Source organism: Gracilinanus agilis, chromosome 5, assembly GCF_016433145.1.
Source record: "Gracilinanus agilis isolate LMUSP501 chromosome 5, AgileGrace, whole genome shotgun sequence".
NCBI classification, from domain to species: Eukaryota; Metazoa; Chordata; class Mammalia; order Didelphimorphia; family Didelphidae; genus Gracilinanus; species Gracilinanus agilis.
The window spans coordinates 453,639-465,529 of NC_058134.1; the positions used below are offsets into that span (position 1 = coordinate 453,639).

Sequence of the window (11,891 nt, forward strand, 5' to 3'; positions counted from 1 at the left end):
CGCCCCCCCGCCGCGCCCCGCAGCCTCTAGCATGCCGACCAGCGCCGGGTCGGGGGCGTCGGCGCGCCGCTGCAGGATGGAGGACCTGACGGCGGAGGTGCAGGCGCTGCGCGCCCAGCTGCTGCAGCAGACCGAGGAGAACAGCAGCCTGCAGACGCAGCTGCTGCAGCTGTCCGAGGAGAACGCCACGCTGCGCGGCCAGCTCCAGGCCAGCCCGGGGGGCGCCGCGGGCCCGGCGGCCCCCCCGCGCGGCAAGTGCCCGGTGGGGCTCCCCGAGAAGTTCGACGGCACCCCCGAGATGCTGCCCAGCTTCCTGGCGCAGAGCCGCCTCTACATGGAGCTGCGGCCCGAGGACTTCCCCAGCGAGCACGTGCGCGTCTGCTTCCTGACGAGCCTGCTGAAGGGGCGCGCGGCACGCTGGGCCACCCCCTACCTGCTCGAGTCCAGCCCGCTGCTCAACAACTACGAGGCCTTCATCGACGAGTTCAAGCAGGCCTTCGAGGACCCGCAGCGCAAGGAGGCCGCCAACCGCAAGATCCGGCGCCTCCGCCAGGGCCTGGGCTCGGTGCTCGACTACGCCAGCGCCTTCCGCCTGTGCGCGCAGGACCTGGACTGGAACGAGCCGGCCTTCATCGACCAGTTCCTGGAGGGCCTCAGCGACCCCATCCAGGACGAGCTGGCCCGCGTGGAGGTGGCGCGCTCGCTGCCCGCCCTCATCAACCAGTGCCTGCGCATCGAGGGCCGGCTCAACGCGCGCCGCGGCCCCTCCCCCGCCAGCTCGCCCCGGCCCCGCGCCGCCGCCGCCTCTCCCCCGGCCGAGGCCGAGGCCGGCCAGCTGGTCGCCCGGCCTCAGCTGACCCCCGAGGAGAGGGAGCGCCGCCGGAGGCTGAACCTGTGCATGTACTGCGGACTGGCCGGCCACTACGTGGACAACTGCCCGTCCAAGAAGCCGAAGTCTTCTGGGGTGGGAAACTCCCTGGCCCCGCTGTAGAGGGACCCCCAGCGCCCGGGCCGGAAACAGAAAGGTCCCCCCCAGATGACGCGTCATCTTCTCACTTGCAGCTGCTCATCACGCTGCACCTCCCGGACGGCTCCTACTGCGCCGTCCGCGCCATGATCGACTCCGGCGCCTCCGGCAACTTCATCGACCAGGACTACGTGGCGCAGACCGGCATCCCCGTCAAGATCAAGTACTGGCCGGTGCTGGTGGAGGCCATCGACGGGCGGCCGCTGGCCTCGGGCCCGGTCACGCAGGAGACCCAGGAGCTGGTGGTGGACATCGGGGAGCACCGCGAGCGGCTCTCCTTCGACGTCACGCAGTCGCCCTTCTTCCCGGTGGTGCTGGGCGTGCGCTGGCTCACGCAGCACAACCCCTCCATCATGTGGAGCTCGCGCACCATCGTCTTCGACTCCGAGTACTGCCAGCACCACTGCCGGGCCGCCCTGCTGATGGCGCCCGGCGCGGCGCCCGCAGCCATGGACGTGCAGGAGGTGCTGGTGCCCGTGGCGCAGGAGGCCCCCCCGTACCCCGCGCCCTACGGCTGCCCCTACGCCGCCGCCGCCGACCCCGAGCTGCTGGCCGTGCGAGACTTCCTGGCCAAGCACGTGAAGTGGGTGTGCGTGCAGCCCGCCGCGCCCGTGGGGGCGCCCCTCGTGCTCATGAAGAAGGTGGGCGAGCTGTACCTGTGCAACGATGCGCAGAGCCCCCACGCCGTGGCCGTGTGGAACCAGTACCCGCCGCCCGCCGCCCCCTACGTGCTCTACCAGCTGCAGGCGGCGCCCATCTACCGCACGCGCTCGCCGGCCGGCTTCACCACCTGGTCCATGCTGGGCCGCGAGATGAGCGGCAAACTCTGCTTGATCCCCTTCCTGGTCACCTCGAGCGTCCGCTGAGACCGCCCGGACCAGCTCGGCACCGACTTGTACATTAGCGCGGACTCGTGTGTCGTCGCCCCACCCCCCCCCCCCGTGACTCTCCCCTCGCGGCCCCCCCCCGCGGACTCTGGCCCGGCCGAAGCCGTGGGGGCCGCCGGGACGCCCGTCCCCCGTTCACACGCGGCCTTTGGGACGGCCCCGGCCCGGCGAGGGGAGGCCTTTGTCCCTCCGTCCTGCCGGCAACACGGCCCACCCTGTGATATATTGCCAAAACCCAGAAACCATCGACCAGCTCCGAAAAATAGCACCAGCAGCCGCGACGCTGGTCCCTCTTTGTTGTGACTCCCCGATTGGTGTGTCCCCCCCCCCCCCCGTATGTCCCCCGGGCAGACGAAGGCCCCGCCATGCCGCGGGGCCGTCTAACTGCCACCAACGTGCTTCGCCCGTCCAGGGCTCCGAGATCAATCCGGCCTCTCGGAGGGAGGCCCATGAAAACCCACCATGCTGTACAGAAGATTGTGGGGCGCGTGGCCCAGCCCCGAGACCCTTCCCCGCTGGCCCCCCTTGTACACTACTGCCAGCCTCGGGTCCCGTCCCGTGTCCAAGCTCTCTGCATCCCGCCCCTCTCCACGTCCCCCTCGTCCTGGGATCCTGCCTTATTCTTTCCGGTCCCCCAGACCGGAGTCCTGTTCTGTGCCCCTCCCCCGGGACTGAGCCCCCCCTCCCCCGCCGCCAGCCAGCCTCCGCACGCTTTCTGGGACGCCCCCGGCGCCCCCTTTGGGAGCTCCCTCAGGACGGCAGACAGCCAGCAGAGGGGCGCGAGGGAGGGAGGGAGGGAGCCGCCCTTCTCTGGAGGAATTCAAGCGGAGGCTGGACCAACATTGGTGGGCCGGCTCTCAAGGGGATTCATTTTGAGACTGTGGGCTGGACTTGTCGGCCCCAAGAGCTTTTCCCCTTTACAGTTCTGTGCTGCTGGCTGCTTGACTGCGAAAACCCGAGCCGGCGCCCGGCGCCGTGCCCCTCCGAGGAGAGACGCCCGCCTCCCCCAGGCCGGTCTCCGGCTCCCAGCCATCCCCGATGGATCGGGCCTTCCTGCTGCCCACCGGCCAAGGCCCCGGGCGGTCAGGAGGGTCTGGAACCCCCATCCCAGCCCACTGGCCATCGTCATCCCATAGGCTAGGTCATCCAGGCCAAGAGGAGTGAAAATTAATTTCTTAAGGAATGGCCACGCCAGCCCCACTTCACCCCAAGATCCACTCCCCGCACCTTCTTAAGTGGCCTTTGCAACTTCTGCTAGGGCCCCCCCCTGGCTCCCCAGATCAAAGTTGTCCATTCCAGAGCCTTTAGTAAGAATTCCAGAGCCAGGAGACGCTGTGCAGGGCAGCCGCCCTGCAGCGGTCCCGATCAGTGTCCCCAAATCCGTTGGAGTAGACCCTGGGGCCAGAGATGACCCCGGCTACTCTCCCTGACGTCCTCGAGAGTGCCCTTAGCTATTATTCTCAGCCCTCTGAGAATCCTCGACCCAAATCCCAAATCCGCCACACCCGTGTCGGCGTCCCGAAGGAAGCCCATGCTTGAGAGGGTGAAGTGGAGGAGCGTGGGGACCCAGACACCAAAACGCCAATCGCCCGGCCCGCCCCCTTCCAGAGTCTTCAAAGGCCATTCCTCCGTTCGCCCCAGGCTCCACCCTTAACTCCAGAGCCCAGATCCAATGTTCTACTGTCCAGTGAAGATATGGCCCCTTCTCCCCTTCCTCTTGTCTTCCCTCCCTCCCTCCTTCCCTCCCTGCCCCTTTTTGTCCTAACCTCCCTCCCTTTCCCCTTCCTTCCCTTCCTTCTTCCCTCCCTGTCTCTCCTTCACTCCCCTCTCTTCCTCTTTCCCTCCTTCTCTCCCTGTCTTCCTTCTTTCCTCCCTTCCTCTTTCTCTCCTTCCCTCCACCTTCCCTTTCTCCTCTTTCCCTCCCTCCTCGCCCCTTGTATACCTTCTCCCCCTCCTTCCGTCTCCAAAGCAGAGCTTCAGATCTGGCTCTTAGGGCCCCAGAACCCACTCGAGTCCCCCCTGGAGTTCTCCCAGGGGAGCCCACTCCTGACTGGCTTGAGTCCCCGTCTCATCTCCAGGTCATGCGCATCCCTGGTCTGGTCCATCCATTCCCCCTGAGCCCCAGGACGGAGAAGGCTGGAGAGTTCCTAAGAGGAGGGAGGAGGCTCCCCAGCCCTGCGTCCACCTTGTTGGCCCCGGAGCCGCAGCCGCAGCCGCAGCCGCAGCGGGAGGAGGGAGAGAAGGAGCCCCGGGCCACGAAGCACCTGTGGCCTGGGAACACATGCTCATTCCGAGGTGCTCATGCGCATTCGGTCGTGCCTTTACGCCCCATCGGGGAGCGCACAGACCCAAGTCCTCTGGCTTTGTCATTACACCCAGTGGTCTCGCAGCCAGGGGCTGGGCTGGCCTCGGCTCGACGAGGCCACGTGCGTGACTTTGTGTGACCACTGCAAGATGTGCCAGCGCCACGGACTGGCCGGGCAAGCCGGGGGGCCCCCCATCCTTCACCTGAATTGAAATGCACTGGGCAGTGGGCACGAGGGAGTGCATCACCAGCCACTGGCCCAGTGGTACGCCGCTATTATATTCCTGATTGTTGGGTGCTCTAACATATACTTGACTTTTTGAGATTCTAAGGTGCAAGGATGTTTGTTGGGGGCCTGCTCTCTGCCTGTACCCCACGTCTTGCCAGAACGTTCTGCTATCAATATTCCCGCTCAACCTGGTCCGTGTGAACCACCAAAGGATTCGTGGGAGGGGGGCATTCTAGGACCCAGGAAGAGGACCTAAACCGGGACTTGCCTGCCCTCTCTCTGTGTGGCCGGGTCCGGCTGGCCCCCCTCCCCCCAGCCTGAGCCTCGGCCCCGGCTCACGGGTCAGCCCCAGATCCCGGCTCAAACCACGTCCGTGGATAATGATCATTCCCCCCTTCGGGGAGCTCAGAGACTGCACCCCAGCAGCCCACATGCTCTCTAGGGGGCCAAGCCCACCAGCTTGTCTTAGGCTGACGAGGAAAGAAAGGTCTCGGAAAGCCTGAGACCCTCCCGGGAGCCCCTGGTCCCTCGGAGCTACCCCGAGCGCTCCGCTGTGATGGGACGTCTGTGGGCTCCGCCGGGGCCAGCTTTGGCGGAGCTGACCCCGGACAGCCGCACGCCGCTTCTGCCTGGTCTCTTGAATCAATGGCCTCCAAAGTGCTCGACGTTGCTGGACCCTCCCTTGCTCCTGTGTGAACCCTGCTGGCTGTGTGCTGTTCAGCTTTGCCACCTCCCGCTGTTGTGTCCGCCCCGCTGTGGCTGCTGTGAGTCCTCCTTAGCGCTCATGTCCAGCAAACGATCGAGCAGAGACAGGCCCAAGGGACGTGATTTAGCACGCACACAAAGTCTATGATTGCCAAATTCTGCCCTACAGAACATTCTGTATGTCGCCCACTGCCTACCGCGAAGAAACACCGACCGAACAAGCGAACGACCAACCGATGCCCACGGACCAAGTTCCCCCTCCGTCGGGCCAACGGTCGGTCCACGAAATATTCTTCGGAAACATTGTCCCATGCTTCTTTCCACGTGCCTCCTCAGTGCTGCATGTCCCGGTGTGTATCCGTGTTGGTTGTGTTGTTGTTCCTGTGTGTGAAACAGCTGCCCTGCCCTCCCTCTTCACTGCCGCCGATTCCATTTTCGATGTCGGAGAGTTTAGCCGAGTCGCGTGTGTCACGGGGTGTGTCTCGATATGGTGACCGTCGTCCGTTGTCCGAGTGTGTCTGCGTGGTAGCCATTGTGCACGTGTCAGGGTTGGCAGCCACCAGCTGCAATGGGGTTAATTAACTAAAGATGTGTTCAGGTGAGTCGATGTTCGTAGCAGTCGTATCTCAGCAGTGGAACGGCCGGTGATGGAGTCCTCGATGGGGAACGGAACCGCCAGATGAGCGTCGATTGGGATTTGAGACGGCCGGCCGGCAGCCGGCACGAAGACGTGTGTCCGCCCTCAGACGCCGGTGGCCGAGAGGATGGAGCGGGCACGTCCTCCTTCCGTAGGATAGGAAGGCTGGGACGGAGCGTCCCCGGAAGAATACATTCTCCAAAGATACGGTCAGTCATCTCCAAGAAGAGTGGCGATCGACAGGGTGCTGGCCCCACGGTCGCCCCGTCTCCCTGGGACGAGGAGCTCGTCACATCAGGAGCTTCCTCCCGGCGCGGGGGTGGCGCCCTGTGACCCATGACCGTCGGACTGCTCCCACCATGCCCACTGTGATGTTGAACCAGGCTCGAGTTGGAACTGGATTGTCCTGGTTTTTTTTTTGCATTTGAGTCACTGAAGAAGCTTGTGAGGGGTGGAGAGGAAGAAGAGAAGGCTCTTCCCCCAGAGGTTCAGGGATGGAATTCACGATGAGATGGGTATGCAGTCTGTTAGATCACGGGCTACTCTCCTCTCTGAATCCTATTTCTTTGGTGGAATCAAAAAGCTTGTTAGTCATTGAAATAAATGTTAAGTGATTATGTTTAAAAAAAAAAGTAATATATGTTTGTGTTCTGAAATAAACTTCAAAAAGTTCTACTGCCCCGAGTGAGCCATTCCTTGTCATCGAATCCTCCCAGCTGCCTCAGTCGCTGTGCCGTGTGCTTGGGGTTCCAGACAGCCTAGGAGTGGGGCTTGGTTTCTAGCCCAGGGCTAGATAGTGGGAATCAGGAAGGAGAGTCTGCAGGGCAGGGCCTCATAGACAGGAAAAGGGGGGCTCCATCATTCTGCTACCTCTTCAAAGACAGCGGTTTCCAAGTGGGGTGGGGGCCCCGTCCCGGCACACACGTGTACACAAAGGATGCTGCCTTGCTTCAAGGTGGTTGCTGAAGACTCCAGAAGGCACTTTAGCAGCCACACAGGGTCATCATTAGCATGGCACTGCGCAGAGGGGTCCAGAGCTCTCTCCTGCAGCAACCCTGGGCAGTGAATAGCATGGAGTACCATGAACCCCTGCCCCCAATCTGAAGGTGAGGTGGCTCAGGCAGACAGCCACTTAAAGGCTTTTTCTTTTTTTTAATTTAAAATTTTTATTTTGAATATTTTCCCACAGTTAACATATTTCATGTTCTTTCCCTCTCCCCCAACCCCTCCCCCCCTTAGGTAACGCATAATTCCACTGAGTTTTACATGTATCATTAAGACCTAATTCCATATTATTGATAGTTGAACTACAGTTATCATTTAGTGTCTACATCCCCAATAATATCCCCATCAGCCCATGTGTTCAAGCAGTTGTTTTTCTTCTGTTTCTCCTCCCACAGTTCTTTCTCTGGATATGGATAGCATCTTTCTCCTAAGTCCCTCAGAATTGTCCTGGGTCACTGCATTGTTACTAGTAGCAAAGTCAGTTACATTCAATTGTGCTACAATGTAGCAGTCTCTGAGTACAATATTCTCTTGGTTCACATGGAATTCCTCCAGTTCATCTTTCCTTTGAGCACAATAGTATTCCATCCCCAGAAGATACCACAACTTGCTCAGCCATTCCCCAATTGAAGGGCATCCCCCCATTTTCTAATTTTTTGCCGCCACAAAGAGCGCAGCTATAAATATTTTTGTACAAGTCTTTTTCCTTATTATCTCTTTGGGGTATAAACCAAGCAGTGCTATGGCTGGATCAAAAGGCAGTCTTTTAAAGCCCTTTGGGCATAGTTCCAAATCGAAAGGCTTTTTCATTTAACATGGGAGGGGGGGGTGACTCCCCAGCTAATGAGTGTCAGGGCCATTGGGGTAGAGGTTTCTGTTCCCTGGCACATCATGCAGCCTCTTCCACCCTTCGGGTCCCCCAGCCTGAGTGGCTCCACTTGGGACTGAGGGGAGGAAGAGGCTTCTCTCTGGAGAGAACAGAGGAAGCCCTTACTATGTGCAGTTGTGGAGAGCTTGAAGTATAAGGAATAATTCCAAGGGGTCGTACAGGCTGGGAATGGGAGGAGGGATTTAAATGGTCAGGAAAGACTCTGAGGAGGGTGAGCTTCAAGTCTGCCTAGACTCCCCAATTCTGTGTCCACAGGGAAGGCACTGACCTGAGCATCCCTCTAAGGCTGCCTATCCAGTGAGTGATTGGTCTGCATGGGGAATCCATGAGCTGGGGAGAGGCCAGAGAACTGGCTGAAATCAAAGGTCTGTTGTCCAGGATTGGCATTGAACCAATGTGGAGAACTTTGGGCATAGAGATGACCGGCCCCCAGGCCCCATGCTGAAGCTGGAGATGGGCACGTCCACATGGGCCTACTGCCCACACACATTGAGAGTTGTTTCAGGCATACTTCTGTGTAGACATTGAGAGTCTGTACAGTCAGCGAGGCCCTTCCTGAGCTCCTGCTAGGTGCCAGGCCCTAGTAAGCCCGGGGGACACCCAGAAAGGAGAACGATGACCCCTGCTAGCACAGATCTCTAGCGAGGACTGTAAGTTAAGTTTTGCAAGGTTTTGCAAGAAGCCATGCCTGTGGGCACAGTTTGCAGTTGGACACTTGGAATCTTGGGAGATTCCTGATGCCATCCTGGGGCATGAGACCGATTGTTGGTTGGGCTGTGCCCTATATAAGGGAGGCAGAGACTGGACCTTGGGACTAATTCTGGAGCCTAGGATGCAGGGTGGAAGGGTGGAGAACGTGGGTTTAGATAACTTAGGTAGGTTTTAATCTATCTTAGCTGATCAATAGCAACATCTCATTGACAAACCCAACAATCTCTTAGGAAACTAAATATATTTCAACCAACCAATTATTCTTCATCTAGCTCAAGGCTTGTCAGCCCTGGGTCAGCAGATGAGCATTTATTCATCAATTTATCTTCAATCAAGCTACCATCTAATTTGTCTATAGGCAAGCAGTGTCCACCAAAGCAGGCCAGATCAACCAGTGGCCTGCCTGGGCCAGTGGGCCTGGTTAGTTCAGCTATCAACATTCTGAAACTGTTAGATATGATACTTATAACTAGGATCAAACTTCGTTTAGGGATTCTTAATAACCCCCTTCTCTTCTACCAGTTAACCTTGTTGTTTTAATTTACACCAGTAAAAGCTTTGTTTTCAAAAGTCAATCCAGCTACTGACCTTTTGTTGGTTGACCTGACAACAGATCAGTCTCAAGGAAGTTCTAGGGCAAGTTGATAGGTCAGAGGAGGTTCCAGTTTTCCTCCCTGAAGTTAAGCTTAACTACCATCAGTAAAATCATTAGTCAGAAGCATTACTAATTTATCATTGATATTCTGATATTGTTGATTTAGTTATCATTACTTGAAACATCAATTGGAGCCAGGAGGCTAGTCTTCCTGAAGAAACACACTGTGATTGGTTGAGGGAATTCTACAGGAAGTTTAGTTGTGTTATCTGATTTCCTGTTTATACCTAAGGAAGGTTTAAAGCTCCTTTTGTCATCTGGGGCTTTTTGCTTTACCTTTTCTTAACAATTACATCTTTATAATCAAGTCCCTCAACAATCATAGCGTGTGATCACGCTATGTGTGATTTTCAAAACCTTGCAAAACTTAACTTACAGGACCCCACAGGAGCCAATGAACAACCGTGATAGATGAGTGTTGGGCTCAGGGAAGACTGGGAAAGGCTTCTGGCAGAAGCCAGGTTTTAGTAGGGCCTTAAAAGCCAGGAAGCTAGGAGGTAGAGACAAGGAGGAGGGAGAGCATTCAGTGTAGACATGTGCCTAGGTAGGGCCACCAGAGAAAATGCTCTGAGTTCAGAGAATCACATACAGAGTCTGGTGTCACAGCCTGAAGGCGATGGGCTGGGGGAAGTGTAAGAAGGGGCCCTAAATAAGTGGAGGAATGAGGTAGATAGATAGAGGAGTGGGCAGAGCTAGAAGCAGGACAGATAGGGACATTGATAGGCCATGGAAGCATGACAGCCATATTGATGAGATGTTATAGATCAGTGATGGCAAACCTTTTAGAGATGGGAGTGTGGGTCCTGCCCCCACCCTACCCCAGACCAAGGGCCAGGCATGCCCTCAGGGGAGGGAGGAAGTGCTCCCATTGGGCTCTGGGTGGAGGGGTGGGCAAAGTGAGGCATGTCCTCAGTGAGTATAGAGAGAAGTGCTCTGCATGCCAGCTTTGGCACCCGTGCCATAGGCCCACCATCACTGTTACAGTTGTAGGAACATCCAGGCAGGATCTATGCACACACTGTTCCAAAAGCCCTGGCGCAGATGAATTTATGAAGCTTTAAAACTGCTCATCTCTTCCCTGCATGCATGGTGGGCTCCACGGTTGGCTAGGCATGTCACACGTTCTGTCATTTGGTCCCTGGAGGTGATATATGTGCACATACAGGCACATGGCTCTACACACCTATGGCGTCCATTCATAGCCATCTCCACCTACCATCTCTCTTTATCCACCCATACTTCCACCTACCAGCTCTCTCTGCCTCACTCTCCCCCAGAAGGGGAGGGCGGTCTGGTTTCATGAGGCTATGAGAAAGGGAAGCATGTACTTGGCCAGGCCAGTCCTCCACCCCACCCTGCCCCATACCCAGACTTTCAGGCTCATCTTCCTCCCTGTAGCCTCTTATATTCTGATTCAAAAGGGAAAGGGGCCGAGTGTGTTGTGTAGAACATGGAAGTGTGGAGTACACCTCAGAAAAATTACCCAGAGCAAACCAGCTGGCGTGGGAGGAAGCCTAACCCTCTTCTCTGTGGAGCTAGGCTTTATCCTCTCTCAATGCTCCTCCAGCAAACCCATAGCATAGTAATAAGTGAGCAGTTAAACTCACAGACCTGCCACATGCCCATTGCTGTGATGGCCCCCAAGAGGAGGCACAGGACTTTCTCCCCTCTGGTTCGGTCAAGTGGGCACACAAACGGGCTTCTTTACTGTCCTTGGCAAGCCAGACTGGCCCCACAGCCCTCTGACCCCTGCTTTGGTTCCTCTTGTTCTCACTGCCCTGCTAAGTACCTTAGGCCCAATCTAGTCACTTCATCCTCATCATGTTGTGGGCCTTCCTACCTGCAAGGCCTATCAAACAGACAAAAGTCCTGACCAGCCTGGATGCCATGAAGCTGGGCTCCTGTAGTCCTCTCTTATCTCTCTGTTTCTGTCTCTGTCTCTGTCTCTCTTAAAAAAAAACAACCTCTTATTTTCCTTCTTAGAATCAATACTGTGCATTGATTCCCAAGGCAGAAGAGTGGCAAGGGTTAGGCAATGGGGTGTGAAGAGTGAATCAAACTATCCAGCAGTGACTTTTAAGTGAATCAATCAAAAACTTAAGTATCCCTACCTAGTACCTTACCAGGCACTAAGGATGAGAAAGTCACTTGCTAGAGTGGGTGACAACTCCAGAGACTATGGCCACTTGGCAAATTGGCTAAGCACATTGAAAGACTGCAATTGGTCCCTGTAAAGTTGGGGATAGGAAGTGATGTGGAAAAAGGACTATAAAAAGTCCTGAACTTCCTGTCCAAGGGACTTCTCCTTTGGAGTCTGTGCTCCTTGGATCTTCTCCTTTGGAGGACGGCTCCTTGGAGCTCTTGGACTTCGACTTTGACTTGGAGCTTTGGGCCTTTTGACTGGAGTTTTCCGGACTTCGACTTTCAGCTTTGGAGCTTCTTGGAGTCAGGGACTTTTCTTGTTGGTGAGCCTGGCTCAGGAGGATTTTTCTGCATTAGGACCTTGCCTGGATCCTGCCTGGCTTGCTGGTGAGTGACTAGGATTCCCAGGTGGAGACTGGAACTCTGCTGAGAGCGAGCTTCATTTCACCAGATCAGCATTTAAGGTAGGCTAGGCAGTCTCCTTACCTCTTTCCACATTTCCCCCTTTTTACTAATATTCCAATTAAACCAAATTGTTAAAAGCTGCTAACAGTTTTTCTGACTTAAGGAATAATTGGCGACCACTTTTTATAACTCTCTTATTTAGTCAAAACACCAATTTAACCATTAGGGTAAGTGACTTGCCCAGGGTTACCCAGCTAGGAAGTGTCTGAGGTCAGACCTGAGCCCAAGGTCTAC

General features: G+C 56.7%; 1 protein-coding gene across 1 annotated transcript; it reads left to right on the forward strand.

Annotated features, from left to right (window-relative positions):
• Window positions 1-31: 31 nt before the first annotated feature.
• PEG10 (paternally expressed 10) lies at window positions 32-991 on the forward strand. The gene has a single exon (XM_044679553.1). It carries the CDS (start codon window positions 32-34, stop codon window positions 989-991), a length of 960 nt encoding a protein of 319 aa, XP_044535488.1.
• The last annotated feature ends 10,900 nt before the right edge of the window (window positions 992-11,891 follow it).